The following is a 23,525-nucleotide window of genomic DNA, read 5'->3' on the forward strand; positions in this document are numbered from 1 at the left end:
TTTTTTTAGTAACTTACATATTCTTAACTCTTGAAGTTTAAAAACAAGAGGAGGCTGCCCTGGAATCAGTATCAGGGATGTCAGAGCAACACAGTTTTCCCCAAGGGGCTTGATTATCATTTTACTTAATTCAGAAGGGTGTCAAAACAAGTCCAGACAGCCATAAAAAACTAAGTCATAGCGTTGTCCTAGGTCTCTCTCCTGCTTCCCCTCTTCTCCCCAAAATAAAAGCAAAAGATGATTTAACTATTACCGCAGGCTGACTGTTGTGAGATACCATGTAATCTAATTTATCAGAAAAGACAGACAAGCAGATTAATTGGGATCACAATAGTACGGGTGTGGGGCATAACTTTTAATGCATGCTTTGCATTGCTTAGTTACAGCATACCCAGTTGTTTTGTTTCTACCAATGTTAGGAAGGCCTAGAATTTTAATCAATGTTTAAAGCTGAAAGGAATTTTATTACCTCAGTTTTTCCAAACTATAAATGGCATTTACTCTCAAAAGAATTACAGGTTTCAGCTATGCCTTTGATGTATTGCCTGGGGAAAGACAGAACTTAGCTCTGCTCAGGCCAGAAGGCCAAATGCCACTCCAGGTTATGCCACCGCAGGGCTCTGATCTAACAAAGTGGGCCCTTAGCCAGGGTCTGGCTGAAGAGTCAAAAGGGCCATGTGGTGCACACTGTGGGAATAAGTTCTAGATGTATAAAAACTCTACTACAATTCTCCCAGTTCGGTAGAGCTGCTTCAGTCCAATACTGGTAATAACCAAACAGAGCATCTTACTGTATTTAAACATTGACAGATTATGGTTGTTAAACTGTTAATGTGTGATCTACACAACTATAATTTTAATCATCTTGTAACAATCTTCCAACGTTTATCCGTTCCTTAGAGCAAATTAAGAAAGATAAAGCCTGCACCTCTGGTTAGTTTCCAGGTAGAGTCTCATACAAGCACACTGTAATTTTTTTTTTTTTTTCTCTTCAAAACTTAAGTCACTTTATAGGAAAACCAACCAAACAAATGCAAACCTGTTGTGGAGAATATACGGAGTGCATCTTTCAAGCGTGTCATCCAGCCCAAACCCGCAGAGAAAAATAACAGGAGCACACATTCAGATATGTATGGCAATTGCTCATCCTACCCTTCCTCTGATCTCACTTGAAGGACCATGATATGCACTTAAGAGTTTTCAGAAGTTGCATTTGTTCCCTTTGGATAGAAGCAGTCTCTGAAGATACTACTTTTGTTTCTGCTTGTTGTCATTGTTGCCATAGGTGGAGCCCTTGTTAATTTCTGTAACGCCTATCATCCATCTGACACCAACAGAAGCTGCAAAACAAAAATAAAGTTAAAACCTGCTTGCAGACAAAGGCTGAAGATCCATACAGGTGTAACATTCTGAAAGAGACTAACAGTGTTCTCAGCCTTACAGCAGCACAGCATTAAAGGTAACTACCCATCCTACTCCTACTTGACCTCTGATGAAAGGTTCACCCCCCTGCCCCTCTATCAAGTAATTTGCCCACGGTATTTCGTTGAGGAGGATCCTCACTCACTGGCCTCAGGCTAGACCAGCGGGAGGGGTGTGAGAGGCACACACTGACATGCTCAGCCCTGTTAAGCCTCAGACAAGACTGGCTGTGAAAGGGGGTGCTCTGGGGCTGCTGGCATTACCTGGCTCCCCAGAATTGTGTGACAAATGTACTGATGTGTCCACACGCAAAGTGTGACAGGGGAAGGGAATTTTGCTTGCTCCTGTGCCTGGAAGAGCACGAGCAAGTGCAAGGGCACTTCAGATCTTGATTAAAAAATATCCTTTTTTAACATATCCAGAACTGCCATACTTCTTTCAGGCCTAAACCTACTCAGAAGTCACAAACACCTTCACTCTGCTCAGAATGCTTTTTCTAAAACAAAAACAAAAGAACCCAAGAAAGCCACAAACCTGCCCTAAGCTTCCAAATCCCAGTTTCTTCTTGACCAACAGTGAAAAGGCACAGTGCTGTGAGATGCTCTTAGAAGTCTCATTCCCATCGGTCTTCACCTCTCTAAGATGACCCTGAACAATTCCTCACCAGCCAAAAAACTCCTTATGCTCAAGTCAGAGCCCAAGATCACCAAAAGCCAGATGCTTCATACCACTGCCTGGTATCAAGTGTGAACAGCAGGGCTGATACAGCACCCTGTGCCCAGGGGCCTTTGCTGCTCTTCAGCACAGGCAGGGGTGAGGGCTGTCAGCTGGTAACCAGTGCTGCTCTGTGTTTTACCAGCTGCTTGTCCAGCTGTAACCTGGTGCTACCACATCAACCATGCAAAATCATTGCTTTTATAAATAGCCGCTTCTCTCTTGTGCTTCAAGCAACCTCTTTTGAAGTGAAGTGGAGCACAGACTATCGAGCAAATGTAAGGCAACATGAAAAAGATGAATAAATAACTAAGTAAGAAGATAGACTAGAAAGCAGCTCTGTAGAGAAGGACCTGGGCTTCCTGGTAGATGCCAGCAGTGTGTCCTTGTGGGAAAGGAGGACAAAGCTGCCCAAGGCTGCATTAGGAAGAGGATTTCCAGTAGGTTGAGAGAGATGATCCTTCCCCCTGCTCAGCACTAGTGAGGCACATCTGGGGTGCTGACTCCAGTTTGGGCTCCTTGGTACAAGAAAGGCACAGACTAGAGTGAGGCCAGTGAAGGGCACAGAGGTGATTGGAGTGGAAGGAACATCTTTCATACAAGGAGAGGCTGAGAGCTCAGACTGGTCACAGCCTGGAGAAGAGCTCAGTGCAATCTTACCAATGTGTATAAACATCTAATGGGAAGGTGTAAAACATACGGAGCCAGGCTCTTCTCAGTGCTGCCCAGTGACAGGACAGAAGGCAATGGGCACAAGCTGAAACACAGAAGGTTCCCTCTGTGCATAAGGAAGAAAAAAACCCTTTACTGTGCAGGTGATGAACACTGGCACAGGCTGACCAAGGAGGCTGTAGAGTCTCTGTCCTTGGAGATGCTCAAAAACCGATGGGACACAGTCCTGAGCAACCTGCTGTAGCGGGACCTACTCTGAGCTGGGGGTTTGGACAAAAAGTTCTCCAGAGGTGCCTTCCCACCTCAGCTACTGTTTTCTGTCTGATTGTGTTTTGTTCTTTCACAATACCAGCACTTGAAAATAAAGCAATCAACTACAGACTTGTGCTTTGTACTAAGACAATAAATTGACAGATTTTAGAAGTGCAGGTGGTAATCGGATACCTGAGATGAGCCACACGCGATGTGACACAGTGATGGCTGAAACAGACAGTGGTGCAGTGGGGAAGCTGGGCTGCCCGTGGGGCTGCCCTCACGTCTTAGGGATGCTGAGGGAACAGGAAAGCAAGGCCCTCTCACAGGCAGAGCCCTGTGCAGTGCACAGCCCAGAAAGAGAGATAGCTCCTAGGGAGTTCACTGTCACACACCACTGTTAGTCTGTGACTGGAAACACACGCAACTGGGACAAGTGAAGGGTTTCACTTTCACAAATAGAAAAGAAAAACACATCTCTGACATTTAACTGACCATGAGCTAAGGAAGACAAGAGGAAGATCCAACATGCAGCCTGCAGTCTGGGATTGTAATTTAAGAGTAAGCATGAAATTATTAAGGCTTTATCCAGAAGGGACAGAAACAGCATCTGGAGCAGGGCACAGAGCATAAATAAGAGCAGCTGTTATAGCAACCACACAGCACATTGGGGATTTCATCCAGTTCGAGGCATGACACTGCCTAGATATCAAAAAACACCTAGTTCAGCAGTTCAGGTTTGGGGTTTTTTTTCTTCTTTGCTCCCTGGCAGAAGTTGCCACTGCCCTCCTGTCCTCATTTCACCCTGAAGCCCTCAGCACCCTGGGGCAGGCAGAGTGCAAGAAGGGACAGCTGCTGTTCACCAAGCCTCTGGAAGCAAAGCTGGGGTGCCTCAGTGGTTTCTTATTGCACTGCCTGCCTCGCCACAACTCCTGGAGCCTTAGTGCACACCCCAGTGATATCATCATGTTTAAGGATTTATTCTGCTGTTGTTTTAAATACAACTATAGTAAGGGGGACTTAAGTTTTTTACTACAAGGAAGGGGAGAGATGGAGATCAGGCAGGAATTGTGCATAACTTAATCAGCTGAGAGTTTAAGCCCACTCTGAGAAGAGCAGAAGAGAGAAGCTATCAGCTAAGGCATCCCTGCACTGCTCCATGGGAAACTACAGAAGGTAACTGAGCTCCTGCCATCTTTCTGCCCATCATTACCCACCAGCCAAAAGTTGCAGGAGGTTGCTGAGGACCTGCTCTGCCTGCCAGAGGGAAGACTGAACTAACACAAATTGACAGAGCCAATAATGGAATCTCTTTTCTGGAACATATTTTAGCTCCAAGAAAACCACCACCTCACATATAGTAACACATCCCTCAGCAAAAAACTCAGACCTCAGGATTTCTTCTCATCTGTTACCTGGGGTTTGTACCACACAGCAAGTGCCATAAGCAGCACAGCAGGTAGGGGTATAAAAATTTCCTGTATATAGTCTGCTGTACACCTGAGTTACATGGGTTATATGTTGAAATTAAGATCTGTACAATTAAAGCTTATGTGAATGGTAGAGATTGCTATTTAGGGCCTATCTTATATACTATTAAGGAGAAGAAACAAGCAAGTGAAAAAAAAAACCCGAACAGTTTTAGGCACCAGGCTGAAAGGTCAGATTATCTGTCAGCTCCACCAACCAGCAGAATCCTACACACGATTTGTATCCTCCTGCTGTTGTAAAATTTACTGTTAACACCGCTGGCTTGTGTTCTCCTCACCTTCCACTCATCTCAGCTTACGGGCATCAGCAGCTTGCTGCCCAGATCACATCATGCTCTGGCCCTTCGGTCCATGTTCTGCACTTGGACACTGTCAGGTCACCAAAGACTCACTCACAGTTTGTAGTCTGCACTCTGGAAATGGGTTTTCCAATAGCACCATGCGTGTACTGTAGAGCAGACATACAACAGCTTCTGCAGAATCAAAGCTGGCTCATTACTACTTACACTTGGTTTAGATGAACTACTTTTCTTTCCTGTAACTGATACTTAACGGCTGGCTCCGTGCCATAAGCCCAGATGCCATTATGCTTTTAACATTAGACAAGTAAGAGCTACTTCTTAATTTAAAAGCCAGGATAAGCCCTCTCATCTTTTGCATACAGCACCAACAATCCCCTTTTAACTGCTGTTGACAGCTCCATAATAAAATACTTCTGGAGCATGAAGGTTGTCCTCTTCAACACAGATTACCAAAACATGAAAGACAACCTAATGCTGGGTTCTTTGGAGTCAAAAGAGATTGGGGAAGCAGGAGGAGGGGAAAAAAAAGAAGCAGCTGTCAAATTCATATACTGACATTTGACAGACTTGCTCACTGCTTTAACACCAAAATATCAGCCCCAAGTTTTAAATAGCAGTTATGAGCTAAGTACATAATTCTCTTGCCATGTGTCCTATGCAACTAAACCCAGTTTTCCAAAGAGACTTTTGTCCCTCAAACTGCTTGAGCATTTATCCTCTGGAGCAGGGACTGCCTTGTGTTGGTTCAAGTAGTATCACAAAAGGGTCCTGGTCCCAGGCTGGTAGTTAGATACTAGCACAATGCAATGATTATTGTGAGTATAAATAGCCAGACTGCTGCCCAGCAAAGCAAGAGGGGATGGCTCAGCATTCTCAGTATAAAGAGGAGACATCGTTTATTTAGGGCTGAAAGTGTTTGAGCTGAACCAGCAGAGTTATATATACACTGGTTATTCATTCCCTGGATCTGAGAGTTAGGGTCTGAGGTATTACAGTGCTTGTACTCCAGACTGACCGCCATGGGGAATTTCTCTTACGGCTCTTTCCACCTGAACAGCCAGTTACTTACAATCCAGTAAGTGTTTTACTGGAGAACACAATTAGCAGAGACTGTCCAACAGAGAAATGACACTCTGGAAACAAAGCAGAGGGTACCAGGTAAAAAGACCTCCTAGTTCCTCCGCTCTTTCCTACCACAGAAGGTTTATGCACATCTCTTGTGCTATCTGCACCTATGCTAATAAAGGTAATGTTATCCGGTACTGAAATCTGCCCTTAGAAACAGCAGTCTACTTATAATGGGCTATCAGGGACTGCAATAAGCTTCTCAATTCTGGAGCATCAGGTGAGCTGTCAAATTGCCATATGAAAAAATAATATCCCAAATGCAACTACCTGTGCTGCTTCAGTTAACGAACAGAGGGAAAAGGTCTCCTAGAAGCAATGTGAAACAGCAGTTTTATCATCTGATCACAATGGTAAATCCTGATTTACAGAAAAAGCTTCCTTTTACACTGTTAAGCCACCAGGTACCGATTACCACTCACAATGGAGAACAGCAAATACAGTCCACCCTGCTTTGCTACAGACTGGACCTGCCAGACAGACAGTTCCAACTGGCACCAAGGATCACAACTTCCGGGGTACATTTGTGTTCATCTACTGCTACCTCCCAGCCACTGCTGAAGTCACTTCTGAGGCCTTGCCTAAAGCTGGAGGCAGAACTGCAGAATAAAATATCAGTTGCTCCTCTGTCAGAAGTCGGCTGCGTCACTCCCAGGACATTCATGACAGAGACACCCCTCAGGATATAGAGCAGAGTTTTGAGAGAACAGCCCTCCTACAGAAACTCAGCTACTGACTACTAAAGTCAATGTGACAGCTTTGGCTGAAGTTGAGATGCTTCCACAGAACAAGACCAATGATTCTTAACTAGTAATAACATTGCTTTTAAAGGGATAGAGTAAAACAGATACAGACTACAACACAGTAAGGGAACTGTTGCTCTTTTGGTGAGTAGTGACACATGCACTTTTAAGTGACCCAGATAAACCAGCTCTGCTTTTTCTTTGTTTTTACTGAAGGCTAAGCTTCATTCCACTCTCACAGATTCAGGGCACCTATCTGCTAATAAGTGACAACCATCATCATTTTTGCCTGCTCATCAGCAAGAGGTGGCTGGCTAAGTCTAATTAGGTGACGGCCTCTATTACAGACAATGCAGTGTCTCCTGCTGCACCACAAATCCTGGCCAATTACAAGTACTTTGGGTTTAATCACCCCAAATATTCAGAGAGAGAGCAGAGCTGTTGCTAAGCACAGGGGTCTTTCAAAGGTTGCAGAGGACTGCAACCTGTGCCATCCCACCGATGTGGCGGAGATGTATGGGGCAGCAATGCACATGGGCACAGTGGGCCATTAATCTTGCCATTCTTAATGGGGTCCTCAGCTGTGCTTTTGAAGCCTGGGAGCTCATGCGTTCATTCTGGCAACAGACTGCTGCTGTGGTTTCCTGTTGGCTCCAGTGTTACAAATAACCTGAAAGCAAGTCCACTGGATTATCACTGCATTCAAAAGAGGACTCACAGCAGCCTGCTTATTAACCTTTCCTTGTGGCTAGAAGCAGAATAAAGCTAAGTGGGGAGTAAGACAGCAAGAAAGATTAAAAAAAAAAAAAAAAAAGAAAGAAAAGGGCTCTTTTGCAGTCCACTCTTAGGAGCATCATAGCTTTTTTTCTTTACAGGTTCTTTCCCCTCACTTCCTGATAGAGAGAAGACATGAGCTAGTTGTAAAGGCCATTAATGGCAAGATGGTATTGGACTTGGGGTGGGGGGTGAAGGGTGTGGTGTCACTTAACTAAATTAGTAAGGGCTAAATCCAGAAGCATCACAGATGCCACAATGCCAAACATTACATCATCCAGCCCCGAGGTTAAAATCTAGAAACCCCGAAATTATGCAGCGAAGTTCCCTGTGAAGGGCATGCAAAGCACAAGGCACTCTGGAATGGCACCCAACCAATCATCCCCCTGAGTGGAGCAACCAAATTAAGAGGAAAATGCTGAAGGAAATATGAGAAATTTTAAAAACTTTGGAATGGCTAAGCTTTAGTGCCCCATCAGGCCATTGTTCCCCAGCCCAGCACCAAACGCAGACTATGCCAGCATTTCTTCCAAAGACAGAACAAGTGCTCTCCTGAGTGCTATTGCCAGGGATGTAGCATTTGCAATGGTGTCACACCTCATCCCACCCACTGTTGTATACACAGTTTGAACTTGAGCACAGGGAAGACCGACTGACCTTTCTCTGCTACTGAAGAGGAATTGAACCTAACACCTCACGTTCCTGAGAAGCACACCCCAACCAATGTACTCACTCTTCATTCCCACCCTATTCACTAGTCAGAGAAGATGTATGTGGTGGTGGTGGGGCACTACTTGTGCCTTCCAAAAGGTAAGGTGGGTAAAAAAAAATGCTTCTAAGTTGTAGTCCCTGCTCCAAGAAACTCTTACACATTTTACATAAATCATTTCCAGGGTAAAAAGCACCAACAATTTGTCCAGGTAAACACAAGAGCATAGGATGTCCCTTCCTTTCCCTCTACCTTGTCCACATTAATTTACCAACTAATATGTTGGACTTTATCCTTGCTCTTCTTTTCTTTCCTTTGGCCCAAAGCACCATGATGCAGATTTCCTGCATGCATGCACATACACACACACACAAATTCTTCTTTCTCCAATTATAAGAAGCTTCCATGGTAGCTAATGGAGTTTGATTTTGTGGGCACTTTCTGAAAAAGGATATTGTGTGCCTACCATATCACAGATGTGCAAAAGGACATCATCTTAAATAGACTAGCATGGGACCTACTCAAGATTCAGATTTCTTAGAATGCAAAGAAATATTATGCAGTACAAACAATCTTGTAGGTAGAAACCAAAGATGCACTTCTGAGACAAGAAAATGCTCTATGTTTTCCTATTTCCTCCATGTTACTATTCTGGACGTGGCTTTTTAAGCTAACTCTACTATCCCTGCATCCAAGTTCACTCAGGAGTGAGAAGGACTGTGAAGTTCTGTTTCTTTTTCAAAGGGTTTTTGCAATATACACAGACACTAAGGTGATGAAACCATAAATACATGTGATGGTCAGTGCAGCCACTGAAAATATTTGCTTTATAAATGTATGGCTTATTCTGGAAGGGAACTTACTCTTCAAACAGGCACTTAATATGCCAGAAAGCACAGACACCCAGATACAATCTAATTTGCAAAACTGACCTGGTTCCTGCTTCCATGAAGGATACCAAATGAGGTCTTCCCCCCTTTCTGTGGGCCAGCTCCTTGTTTGTTTTCCTTCCTCCTCTCTTAAGTAACATACTAGTTTAAACAGAAACCAGGGCAATTCAGAACTACCACAGGAACTGTAGGAATCACCTGTGATAGTCTATGTCCTGTGCTACCTAAGTAGATGGCCACAATAGGCTGTCCTTAAATCGCAAGTTCATGGATTCCACTGGATGACATATAAGACTATGATTAGATGAAAGAATTCTCAACAGAATACATTATCCTTAAGCATCTCTTCCAGGCATTCGTAGTACAACCCAGCAACACGCTACACAAGAAAAGAAAGCTTTTTTTCGGCAACCCACTGGAATGTTACTGTTTTGATTTTTACAGAAACAGAAAATTTGTATGTAGCTCTTACAAAAAAATAACACAAGCATACAAAAATAAACAAACAAAAAATAATCTATTTAACCTATTCCAGGCTAAAGTGGGTATAGTATCAGCTGGTCTGTTGAATTCGCAAGTCATGTTTATATTTAGGAAGCCTCAATAAATGATATCTGACAGTTACCCTGTAAGTAATCTTTCTGTTTCAGAAAACTTACCCATTACGATGACAAATGCAAAAGTAGCCAGTGTCAGTGATGATCCACTGTTGATCATGTTGATGAGCAACTTGAATAAAGGATATAGCAGCAATAAGGCCCAGAAAAGCCAGTTCAAAAGTGTCCATGGTCGTCGGGGTGGTACTATAGGGACTGCTGGGTAGGTTCCTGTTCGGTAGTATTCTTCCTGGAACGCATCCTATTAGAACAAAGGAGGGCAACAATTAAATCCCCATCTGCCAGCAAAACTAGCCATTCCCGACTTTGATGTTCCTCCTTCTTCAGGCTTGTAACCGCAGGGGAAGATCAAAGACCAAGTCATGGCTGGAAAGCTCGTACTTTGAAGTCAACAAGCACACAGACAAAAAAAAGAAGAGCTTACATTGATGTGTGCCTCTTTCTTTCTCTGACATATAGAAGCCTGGAAAATAGCATGCCTGGAGACTATAACAAGCCCAGTAAAACAAGAAGGGTGAGGGGATGTGCGCTCCTGCAGCAATGCAGACATCACTGTTGAACCTCCTGCAAGGGCTGCAGCCACTGATCAAATATTGCTGGTAAGCCAGAGAAGCATTTGGGCTACATATTCAGCATCATATCCTCTATTCCCTAATGTTTTCTCCAACCACTGCACTGAAACAGCATCAACAGCCCTGTCAGAAAAGGTGAGAAGACACCATCTTGTCCCATACTCCAAGGAACACCAGTCCCTTCTGTCAGCTTTTTCCCATAGATGCAGTCTTGTTCATCTTGTTCCCATGAGGCTTACGGAAGGAAGTTGGGGTGCTGAACCTCTTATAGACAGTTGATCATGCAAATAGTTTAGAATCTCTCACTGGTTTTGACCAAAGGACTCTCCCTTTTAGTATCATATGAGGAAAACAGAGGAGTGGGTTTTTTTGTTTTTGTTTTTGGTTGTTTTTTTTGTTGTTGTTGTTGTTTTGCGGTGAGCTTTTTTTAAAGCATGGAAGACTTAGAATTCAGTACCTTCCTCTAGAGCCCATATGGATGAACAGCATTGCCTGTAGCAATGTGATATCAACCTAAGATATCAAAGTGGGTGGGGGAAAAAAAACCCTTCCTGCTAGTTCAAAAGCAAAGATTATTATAATCTGTGTTATCACATAAAGTTGGTTAATTAATGAAGTCAGCATTAAACTGACATAAAAAGGAACCTCAATCTAGTCAGAATGAAGTACCAAATTTCTTCAAAGAAAGGAATGCTTTATGATGGTTTCCAAAAATTCTGGCAAAGCCTAATTTTGTTTTGGTCCTAATCAACCACAAGATTATTTCTACTATGCTATGATTTTACATTTCCTTACACTCCAGCTGACACAGACAATTCTTTACTTATTTAATATCAACGTGAGCAATTACAGGCTGCTACCATTATCTATTTCAAAGGGAACATTCAGCTTTTAAGAGATTACACAGTAATTAAAGCATTTCACTCTATTGAGATTAGAAAAATTATGACTATTTTGCGCATGTGAGTTAGACTGTACTGGGATCACTATGGCCAATTAATTAGCTGTCTTCATCAAATTACCCAGTGTATGAAGTTTTCTTTACAGTGCCTTGAGGATTTCAGTTTATGACTGATTTGACACAGAGCTACCAATCATCAGTAAATTGAATGCTACTATATACAATGAGGTTTCTAAATACCAGTATTGCCCTGAAAAGGTAAGAATTTCTGACTATTATTCGTATTGCCATTAGGGGGCCTATTGCTACAGAGAGCCAGGCACACTTATTTAAAACAGGCCAGCAGTTTTCTCTTTATTTGCTCTGTGCAGCATTAGGGGCAGCAAAACTGCTGACCACATCTCACCAAGAGGTATGAAACAGATGAAAGAAATATACAACGGGCAAAACAATATCACTGCCATCACCTCCACTACATGTTCCACATTGTTCTGGGGAACAGCTCTTCAATTCCGTTACCATACTTTACCCTTAAAAACATTCACATTTTTGCAGTAGAGATCTGTGGGTTGATCTGTCTTCTAAGCTTTTGCAAGAGTGCCTATGTGTACCCATCAACAGCTCAAGCCAGCATTTAAACCCATGATGTACCTCAATTCCCCTCAATCACCTCGCCCACATTAAGTTCCTTTCATTCCCCTGCATACAGAGCTTGTCTTCAGTTTGTAATACATCCCACCCACCCAAGTATCATATTTGGACATAGAAACATGCTCCCTCTAATGCCCCCACCAAATCTGAGTTACTTCACACAGTGGAGTGGGTAATGCAGTGGGGGGAAATCAGGAAACATCCATCATCTTGTGAAAGGCTAACTGGATTCTTCCTCCCTGCTCCCACCAGGGAGGTCTGACTGCAGAGGTATGCCACTGCCCTTTCATGAGGAAGCCCATAAAGAAAAGTATCCAAAAATATATCCTTTGTTCCTGAACACTTGAGTTCTGTTCACTTCCCCTCTTCAGTTATGCTTTGCTAATTCCCAGGGGCATTTCAGCATATATTTTCATGCCCTGTTTTCCATGCTTCTCTTACAAGAAAGAAGAGTTAGAAGCTTGCTTTCTTTTTAATGGAAATTAAGATTCTGAAGTAGAACTCTATTTTAGGCACTGAGGCTGTAAGGAGGTGAAAAAAGAAAACAAACATGCAAGAGCTGGCAGAGTTGTAACTATTATACAGCACCTCTTCAGACCAGGCAGCTAAGATGCTCAGCCTGTGCCTTATTAAAGTCAAAGGGAGTCTTTCTAGCAATGGCAGCTTCAAAAAGCAAAGAAAAAGAAGATGTGTGCAACCCAAAATGCAGCTCTGTCATAATTTTGCATTAACTAATACAGTGCTGGCCATCTGTGAAAGGACAAAATTCACCCCAGCTAGGGAAGAAGTACGTGGACACGGTGCTTACTGTAAGCCTGGGAAAGGAAGAACAACAGTGTTTGGTTTAGAACAGCACAGTGCCATTGTTTATCTGGCAAGGCCCTATTCGTTGCATTTGCAGAACACGAAGTGATAGGTAGCAAGAACATAAACATACCAGACTCCCAGAGAGCAGCATCTCAGATAGAGGTACATGTAACAGATCAGACAATGAGGTAAAAAAAAATGGAAAAAGATTTTTTCAAAGACTCTCACTCTTTTACTAATGACAGTTTAAAAAAAAAAAAAGAAAAAAAAATTAATGTCCCTTCATGTGCTGATTTCATTACTCATTTAAACAGCTTTGTGGCCCTTATCACAAGTGCACGGTACTCCAGCCTTGATCTCAGTACCTGTGGCAGACCCCACCTATTACTAGAGCATAATTCAGCACACAGTATGTAAGTCTTGAGAAGATACTGCAAAATTATGAAAATCACTGAGAATAAGCTACGGCACATGCAACCATAATGTAAGAGAAAACAGGGGCTCTGTTTTTCAGTAGTGTGCATACCTTGCCTTACTTTGAAACAGAAAGTGGAGTGCTACAACCAGGGGATGAGTGCATATCTTGCAACAAATTACTGCCAACTGAATACAGATTTGGTACATTTTATCATAATTATTTACTGACTCTGAGGACAGAATTCATTTTTGGAAACAACACCTAGGGGGCAATGCTGCTTGTTATCCAACTTAAGAGACAATTATGTCTTTAAAGATGCATGACAGAAAGGTGAAACAGAACTGCATTTTTACCCTGCAGGTGGGCTTTCATCATCTCAGAAGTCTTGAAGAAGTTGTCCCTGCTCTATATTCTCCCAGTCTGATCTTACAGAGACATGGTCTTGTGTAAACCATGAATGTCTGAAATGAAGTAACAGTTTCACTGATGCAAAACAGCTGAAGGAAGAAGATTATGCCACTTTCAGAAAAAAACAAAACCACCACCAAACCAAAAATACCCCCATCATTCAAAAAAATGCCACACAACCAAAAAGGTCTTAATGAAAAGGAGAACTGAATGAACATCTCTTCCTCCTATACTTAATAGGAAACTGGATTTAACCAACCAGCAAACTAAGTTGTTATGAAGAAAGCAGGATAAGATGTATGCACTAGAAATAACTGAGTGTTCGCCAAAGAGGGAATAACAGAAACAACTTTGAGTGAGTTACATAGCAAACTATGTAATAAGGTATTCAGGAAAACAATCACCATATTCTCATTTGATTTACGTTCTTCTCTTGCAAATGTCCAAAGAGTTTTTAGGAACATGAAACAGGGTTACAGATAAAGTCATGGCAGCAGAAAGTGGACTTTTGCAATGTTCAGCAAAAGGGCCACCTGCATTTATATGCCCACAGAGAGAGCACAGGCCCATGGGTAACATAATGCCTTCCTGCAGAAAGGTGTTGGCGATTGTGTCTGAATTAGGTGCTAGTGGCACAACATACAAGAAGCGAGATCAGAGGCAAAGCTAGTGGATCTATAACTGAGGTCTCAATACACAGTAACTTTTCACATTCCTGTAAGCAAGCTGCTTAGAGGGGCAATGAATTAAACCAGAAACAGTCATGATTTGAAGCCAAGAAAGAGTAGAACACAGTCAATACAGAAATGTTAATGTTGTGTTCTGGGTGAAGTATAAATGGCACAGCAGAATTTTGCTGCCCCTGTGAGAGAAAACCACAATGTAGCTATATTTTATCACTTCTAAATATGAAGCCCTACTGTATTACAGTCTGAATACATAACTGAAATCAATTTATTACAGCAAACCAAGCTGCCAGGCTCTCATGCCTTGCATACCTGTGACTCCCACTGACTGAAATGGGAGTGCTGCCTGTATTCAAAGAGTGCATCTCCCAGCCATTATCTCCTATGTTGATGTAAACAAAACCCATGAGAAACAGCTTCGGAAACTTTGAAAGACACATACAAAAGTAGTTTTTTTGGGGAAAAAAAAAAATAAAAATCACCAGGCACTTACAAACACAGTCATTATTATTCTGCCCACATCCTATGTAATTAGGAATCTTAAATGCATGCCTTTTTTGCACACAATGTGAAAGCAATTTATCAGCCTGTTCTATTAATGTTGGATCTTTGCCTTGGTAAAAAAAGATAGGGTAAAACAAGGGACAAAAAATTCTAATACGCTAAAGCAAAATATACCTCATTTAGCCCACAAATTACTTATTGATTTCAGAGGTGCCTTTAAGGGGAAGGAGGTCCTTCTACCAGGCAGGAGGTAGTTGTATTTTTTGTATCCTTATGCAACTTTCTAAACAAGAGTTTTAAAACTACTCTATTGAGGATTGCTTAAGTTTTCTTCCTGTTGTTCTTTAAGTACAAAATAAAGGCCATCATGACTGACAGCACAAGACCAGTTTGTGTCTGGAGAAACAGGGCACTTATCCTGAAAAAAAAACCCAAATCAACCAAGCCATCCCAGGCCCCCAAAACAGGACCACTACACATGCACACTGTAAAGGTCTACTAGCAGTATAAATAACTGAGCACTAGTGGCTTGCAAATGCTGTCTAGACAAAAAACCAACCTTTTCTTGATACAGTTTGTGGAGCCAGTTAGAACATTCCTGCTCATCTTCTGGGACTTCCTCTAGCGGAATCCTCCTGCCAATGGTAAAAAAAGAGAAATTGAATAATATGAAATACTTTGGCTCCCATGAACAGCACTTACATTATACAGACAGATTATCTATCTGACAGGAGACTCAATATATTTTCCATCTTTTTTTAATTCATGGTTACAGCTCCCAGAACAGCAAAGTATAGTTTGCTTCTAGAGTCACCTTTAGTTTTTAGATGTAGCTGAAATTCAGAAATTTAGATTTATGAAATAGTATTGCACTATGTTTGAGCTCAGTAGAGCCACTTCCTAGATAAAGGTTTGCAATTTTCTGTTTCCAAACAAAGGTTTTAAATAAATTGATTTCTTATCCTACCTATCGAGTTCAAGACTGTATTTAAACAGCTTGGCATTAGGGAGAAAAAACCCAAGCTGTTCTCCTTATACCTAGGATAAAGCACTCTAGTATTTCTCAGGTAGCATTTCCAATTCCTGTAATTTTGTTGCATGCAGCCTGGGTGGATAATTTACAGCAAAATGGCTCCTATCACTGAAAAACCCTGTCTTGACAAAACAAAGTTTTCATCACATTACATGAATTTTGGTCAATAATCCTGTGACAGAAAAAAAAAATCCCCCTGTCATCCTTGTTTATGTATGCTAATAGCAATATTTAATAATTTTAACTTTTTTCCATATAGCATGTGTTTTAGTTAATATCTATTAAGAGCAACATCAAATTAACTTCCTTCAGCACAGGAGAGGGCACTTTTCACAGTCACGATGCTCCTATTCGCAGCTGATAAATTAAGAGGTGTGACACTACAGTTTTGTTCCTGCATTAAAGGAAGCCGTAAGATGACAAACACTGTAAGTCATCACAATTTAAGCAGAGACAAACAAGGCCATCCAAATTTTACAAATTTCTACTGAGTGCAACAGCTACAGCACTTCAATAAGCAAATATGGAGGATTCTGAAGAACATCTGTGATGGTCCCCAATTAACTGCCAAAATAAATTTTGCCATGAGGTTTCCTTTTCAGGAAGCTCAAAAAGACAAATAGCTAGCCCATGTCATGGAAAGCAATTTCTATGCTCTGCCAGATTAACTTGCAGGAGGCTGAAAGGGTGTAAAGGGAGACACAGCAAGATGCACACCTCTACCGACACTGCCGGAGGAATGTCCCACTCAGGTAGGGCCAGCTGCTCCTCCATGAACACTAGCCAGCCAGGCCATGTACACCAAACACAAGGCCACTAGGCTGAGCTACCCATGATAGCCAAGTGGGAATGCAAATTCCTGTTGCATCCACGAGGAATCAAAAGAAAGGTTTTTTTACCTTTGACCAAAAAGTTGTGAAGAAAGTATTTTTTCAAACAGAAAGAAAGTGGAGGTAAGAAGAAAAGGTCACCCTACTAATGCTTCATGTCAGTACCCAAGATAAACCAATTGGACCAGACAATTATAGCTATAAAAGGGTTATGATGAACTCCTGGCCACTTGTGGGATCACTTTTGGGCTCCTATGCTCCAACCCTAAACCATCACATAGCCTGAATGCCTGCAGCATGGGTGCTGCTGGTAGAACCTGGTCTAGGAATAACAGCCTTGGAATTGGCCCATTCCCATTAAGATTATGTGAAACCATTGGGGTATTCAGCACTTACAGAAACATTAATGATACAGAATCCAGGTAATCGTTTTTTTCATTAAACAACCCCCTTTCTTGGTAAGAAGAGAGTGGCAGTCAAATACATCAATAGCTACACCAAAAAGAGATTGGAACAGTCCTGAGCCTGGCCTCCACCTGAGTGGGAACTATTGTGCCAGGGACAGATGTAAAGCCACTCCATCCGAACACTGAGTAGATGTTTGGTATTCTGACCAAGTGAGTGAAGAGGCCCCACTGTTGCTGCTAAGTTGACAAATAGACACGCAAATTAATTAAAAAAAAAAATAAAAAAAAAATCTGTAGACCTTTATAGGATCCTCACACATATAAAGTCACAGAACTTTACAAGAAAACCTTTCCATCCCATATGAGTTTATATCTGCAGTTCTGTGAAGTCAGGTTACTACAGATTTGCTATCTGTTACCTGGTTGAAAATATTTCCTTATTTATGCAATTGTGATTGCAAGTACACGCTCCTGTATGACAAAAAAAGGAATTGAAATATGGATTACTTGCCTTACATATAAATCGGCATGATATTTCTTTCCATTTAGAACTCCCAGCAACGTTGGATTCTCATTATTTCTAAAATTGAGGGTAGAATCATAGACTGCAGAAACTACAAGAAGAGAAACAGGTTATGTAAGTACTGTAGTAATAAAATGGAAATGTCGTTCTCTCTCAGACAATGAGCATATGTAAATATGGAGTCATCAGCAATAGCTCCATAGTTTGAGTTGTCACCAAGGTAGAGATGACAATGGAATATTCAACATGCAGGCTTTAAAAGGCCAAATAACCAGTGACCCTTTCTGGAACTACCAGTAGACTAGAAAGGTCTGCTCTCCACCCATGCCGCCTTCCCCATCAGGTGCAGAATGTTGGGCATAGGGAACACAGTTACAGTTTCTGACAGATAACATACCTAAGACACTGTAGGAGTCAAATGGCTGAAAAACTATTAGCTTTCTCAACTAACTGCGAATAGCACAACTCCCACCCGAAATCTGGGTGAATAACCAGGCAGATACACACTTCATAAGCAATTAACAATATCTACAGTTTGACTAAGAATGGGTAAAGTGTGTGTGAGACATCCTACAGCCAAAGGGCTTAATGCAACTATGATCACTGGGGTTTAAGACAACCTCCCCTTCAATGTCCGTTACTTGAGAACTGAGGCACTTGCTATAGGGTGAAGGCAGAAACAGAGTAACAGACCACATCCTGTGTGAGCTGGGCTGCTGCTATGAGGACCTGCAGCTGTGAGGAATAGAACATCCACATTCTGCAGAACAAAACTGGCAGCCAAACTTTCAGCCTCCAGAAAACAGTTTTTGCAGTTCAGGACTGCACAGCAACAGTATTTGCAAAGGTCATTCATATTTAAACTAAGACAGCATTAACAAGCAGGTTCTACAGAAAAAGCATTCACTGTTTTTAACTACACAAAGCATTTCAAAAAAGTTTATTTGAACACATCCTTAGAGACACTGTTTTCCTGATGTCACAAAATTACCAGAAAGCAATTAATTATCCTGACACTGAAACCAACTGTGCATCGTGGTATGAATTCTAAGATCAATGCCAGAAACAAAACTTTTTTTTTGTCACAAAAGTGACTAACATGCACTTCACGTGCAGCTTGCTGTTATTTTAGGTTTTCTGCTCTAGGGATTTGCAATAATGAACACTGTGATGAACCTTTATTGTGACAGCTCTTGACCCACCTAAGAAAGCCTTTTATTACACAGAACAGATTTGCTTTTGGTTTTGAAGTCTCTCTAGCTATGAGAGAGAAATACAGCGTGATCACAACATTCAGTCCCCAGAAACTCACCACGTTTGTTATTGCAAAACAGAATTCATAGTGCAGAACAGAACAGCCTGGCTTCAGCACTGCAAGGAAATCCTGAAAACAGAGGCCAAAACCCTGTCACTGCATACAGACCGTATCCCTCATTAACAACTCTATTCTTTTCCTACTACAGTCGGATTTTTAGTCTAAACTCAAAACTACAACACATAAGCCAAAATCTACTTCAAGCACACTACTCTCCCTGTACAATATAAGTAGGAAATTACTTTTTTTTTAATAAATTATCTACCTCCATTTTTAAGCTTCTTAGTGTAGAAGGATTTTACTAATCCACTCTAATTTACTAATCCAGTGTAATTGAAGGAAGACAAGAGCTCAATTTGGTTTATATGGGGTAAGCTTCTTAGTTTATTCATTAATAGCATGAGATTATTTTAACGACAATAGGGACACAATAAAGGAAAGTATGATGTACACAGCACTTGTCCTTTTGTCATTTAGAAGACATCTACATTTCAGTTTTGATATGAGTTGCATGCTTGCTCAGACACACTGGAAGATGCTTCTCCTGTTTTGAAAAAACTTCTGTAGAGTTGGTCAGGAACACCTTTATGCACTGATGGCTGTACTCAGTTTTCCTTCACTCCAGGGAAAAAAATACCCCATTCTGGTTTGTAACTGGTCTGTAGTTTGATATTCAGTCCAGTCCTTTTCAATATCACACTGAAATCTTTTGGTGAGAAGCAGTGCCAAATTCAAGACAAGGATAGCATATGCAGGAGTAAAGAGACCCCTGTTATATCCAGATATAAAATATCTGAAGACTTAAGCTTTTCCATTTTGAAAGTGCAGGAAAACAATAGCAGAACTGTCAAAGAAAAAGACTTCACAGAATTAAAATTTGCCAGAAAGCTTGCACAGCCAAAGCAGCACTAGCATGCTGCATGACACATTAAAATTGATTTTTCATTAAGTATTTCATAATTACATAATTAGAACCGGACATCTCATGACCTTCCCATCCAAAAGCTGAAAAGTCAAGAAATTTCATATTCTAAACCAAGTTAAAAAAATATCTTCACAGTATCTTGAACATATTGCAACTGTCTCACTCCCAGACTAATTTAGGCAGCATTTGTGAAGTTTTGCTTCAATTGTGAAATAAAATATTTTCTCAAGTAAGTTCTCTTAAAATATCTTTTTCATTAAAAAACAAACACAATTCAGTATTTGGAAGCCTTTTCAAAAGCTCAGCACAGATCATAACTGAAAACAAAATTTTTCTGGCCAAATTGCTATTTTCTGACAAAAAAGGCCAGCTCTTTTGATTTCTAATCTCTGCCCAGCTTTTTTAAATATCTTTACCTTTTGGTTCTTTGTACAAGCATTCTGACAGAGAGCTACGTACTTAGGAATTTAAGATTTAAGTTCTTAATTTCAACCTAAGAAATCTTCAGATTACATATCTAAAGAGGATTTTTCAACTGTTCTCTTTAATTTAATGCATTATTTTGTGGACATGGTGGATTATGCCAGAATGATCATCTGACAAATCAAACTATAGGCAATGAGCATGCCTACATACGGCTTCATACTGGCACACAATGATCTGAAGGAAAGAGAGGGGAAGAGATGATGGAATTGATTGTACTGCTGGTATGACAGCCACCTTGACACAATCCTTTGATTTAACATTTTATTGCTCTGGTCATCTGGGTCAAAAATCACTCATCCTCTCAAACTTGTTAGTTTGCTCAGGAGGATCACCAGGAGCCTCACTAAGCACTGAAAAAAAAATCCAGGACTTTAAAGTGCAGCTCATGGGAAAAGAAGTCATTGCAAAACCCCCAAACACTTTCATATCGAACTCTGTTAGAACGTCACCCTGGAATTTATTCTCATGCACACCCTTTAGGACAGTAGATCCCACCATGCACAACTGGAGGAAAAGGCTGACAAACTGGACTTAACTACAATCCATCGTGAGGCACATCTTTAAATACAAGTCTCAACTAAATAAAAACAGCTGAAAGGAACTGCCTGGCAATAAAAGTAACAGTAAATATATCTTTTGCAATATTTATGACATTTTTACTGTAAATAATGGATGAATGCTTCAGAATAAGACCTGTATTTTCATTTGCTTCCATGAACAGTACAGGTAGCAAACTCTACAACATAACAGCAATTTATTAAGACAGCAAACAGCTTCTAGAAATGAAGTTCCTAGGGACTGCATCTGTACTACCAAACTGGTAGACATGGCCACCAATACAAATATCAGAACAAGTTCAAAAAAAATATTAAAAGCACTCCTTTAAGAACCAAATTGTGCAGATATATGAATTTGTGAAAGCAAGTCTCTGAAAAGAGTTCCATTATCACTTATGAAAGAAATGAGTTAGGAGGGAAAATTCTTTATTTGTTATTTTGTGTGAAGGACATTTTTATCTAAATATATCTGCTTATGCTGACAGGTATGGCACCACTGGTATGGAGGCAGATTCTCATGTATGCACATTAAATAAATTCCTGCTGAAGCTAAGTTTTTCAAAACAGATGGACTTGCTAGACTGATGTCACCAATGCCTGTTTCCAACAGACACAGAACTACTGCAGTAGCTAGCACTGAATTGATACAAAGTTTCACAAAGCACCAAGGTGTGATGACCCTGCTGTGGGTGAGCTACCCCTAGAGCCACAGAACCAGTATCCATCCATCCTATAGTACTACAGCCTCAAACAGGTTGAATCACACCCTTGTCAGAAAGGAGGAACAAAGACTAGAGGAAAAGGAAATGCTGATCTCCGTCACACTCAGCTTGGAGCCAGATCCAAACATTTGGCTTGCCTTCACTGCTACATCATTACGCAGCTGTCTCCCTTAGCCAGGCACTCCAGCCAGGCCCACCACCCCTTGTGGAAGGGCAGAAAGTGCATTAGCCTAAGCAGCCAGCCCCAAAACCGGCTCAGGCAGCTCAGCCCAGGTCTCTCACTTTCAGACATGGAGGGATATCCCCCTGCAGACTTGGCCACTGAAGTAGATGTGAATACTGCAAGAGAGACACGTCAGCCTGCAAAAGTCATTCTTGTAGATCATTAGAGATGTCACTGAACTGAAGCTATGAACATCTTCATGTAGTCACTGCTTCTTCTGCAGACAGAGCAGCAATTCATCAGTCACACTGATGCTGTTTGGAACAAGTAATTTGAGGCTGTAATGGAGGGATACAGTCACGTCCTGGGCCATGTTTTAAGGCAGAGCATAACAATGAGACTCAGGGGATTTATAGTGAAATAATCAAATAGTACTGTTTACCAATGTAAATATTCAAAACAAAAAAATGTCCAAATTACTACAGCATATAGCCTCTGCATATACTGACACCTACAACAACACATTACTGCTTATAACATGGGTACCAAATGCCACTGCATGTTGACAGAGATAAGTGGTCAAATCCTATCAGTATTCATGTAAGAAATTAATAATTTCTAGATAGAATTTACATTTATAGATTATGGACTGTCATTCCCTATTCAAATTCCCTATTCAAAAAGCATTTATGGACTTCCCTGTTGCCTGTATATATTATATATTATATATTTTAAGGAGCTCTAAAAATAAGATATTGTTTACAAAAGCCTTTCAAATGTTCTTCACATGTACCCCTTGTCTCTATAGAAGAGAAACCTATAGTAACCCAGACAGTAACTCTTATCTCCCCCTCATTGCAAAAAGCAACAAGGCAAGTAAAGCAACATATCCAGAAGACTTCACACCACCAACCTGGGGTCATCAGCTGTTTCCCTCAGAGGTTTGTTGGTAGGGTTTTTAAGCTATACAGTTTCAACAAAAGCTATCTATCTATGAGAAGTTATGTCTCTCTGTGCTTCTCCTTGAACCCTTGCAGGGTAATATTACCTTCTTACTAGCCTTACCCTGTTTGAACTATAAGTCACAGCTTCTGGACTGAGGTAGTGACATACACTTCCCTAAATACGAAAGTAATCTAGTAATCTCAGTCTTCTTTTTCTGAAGGTAATTAAAATATTTAGGATCCTAAGAAGTGTTACTGTAGAGTGTACCACATGAATGCCTAAAACATTTTATAAATGTCATTGGGTGCCCTAAAATTGTTTCCTTTTGAAACAAATCAGATACTCGTACATAATCATACCACGTTTTGCTTGCTTTACACAGAGTAATGAGTATAACAAATCACCACCAAAATAACCTATCTCTGATTCCCAGCGCAGAGCACTGGAGGTCACTGAGTTTTGACTCAGCTCTTCCTCAATGCCTCAAGTCTACCCCCTCCCCCTCAGCAAAACAGTTGCCCATATTCAAAAAGGAAGGTTAAACTGTGCCCTAAGGGAGTTGCTGGATGCTGCTCATAACTTACATCATCTTCACATATCAGAAGAGATCCAAGCTATGCTATCCATTCTGGGAGTGGGAAGTTGTGAATGCCCGATAAGCCACAACAGTGATATCATCTACCTGACTTGCAAGAGGGTATGTAGAAGAAACATGAGAGATAGCAAGACAGCTGACTGCAAAGCTTTTACAGCAGCTATCCCAGATATGCCACATGAAAACATGTCTTCAAAGACAAAAGAAGTTTTGACATTAACCTCAATCAAGCTAGAACATTTTCTTCTAAACCACTAACCACTTTGTCTTTCTTACATATCAGCCTTCTAACAACACACAATCTACCAAACCCCAAAGATACTGTAGCACTATGGGTACTTAGCACTGTCTTTCCTTTACCCATGAA

The 23,525-nt window shown here is 41.1% G+C and overlaps 1 protein-coding gene across 2 annotated transcripts in view; it reads right to left on the minus strand.

The window, feature by feature from the left end:
• The window catches only part of AGPAT4 (1-acylglycerol-3-phosphate O-acyltransferase 4), a 67,395-nt gene continuing 43,870 nt past the window's right edge, over nucleotides 1-23,525 (minus strand). For both annotated transcript variants that reach the window (XM_026845474.1, XM_026845475.1), the window contains 4 exons: nucleotides 17,439-17,541; nucleotides 15,217-15,292; nucleotides 9,753-9,951; nucleotides 1-1,340 (listed from right to left, as the gene is read on the minus strand). In XM_026845474.1, coding sequence (XP_026701275.1) covers nucleotides 1,249-1,340; nucleotides 9,753-9,951; nucleotides 15,217-15,292; nucleotides 17,439-17,541 — 470 coding nt within the window. In that variant the 3' untranslated portion in view covers nucleotides 1-1,248. The remainder of the gene's footprint in view (nucleotides 1,341-9,752; nucleotides 9,952-15,216; nucleotides 15,293-17,438; nucleotides 17,542-23,525) is intronic.

This window comes from Athene cunicularia, assembly GCF_003259725.1.
Source record: "Athene cunicularia isolate RWA chromosome 3 unlocalized genomic scaffold, athCun1 chr3_part1, whole genome shotgun sequence".
NCBI lineage: Eukaryota > Metazoa > Chordata > Aves > Strigiformes > Strigidae > Athene > Athene cunicularia.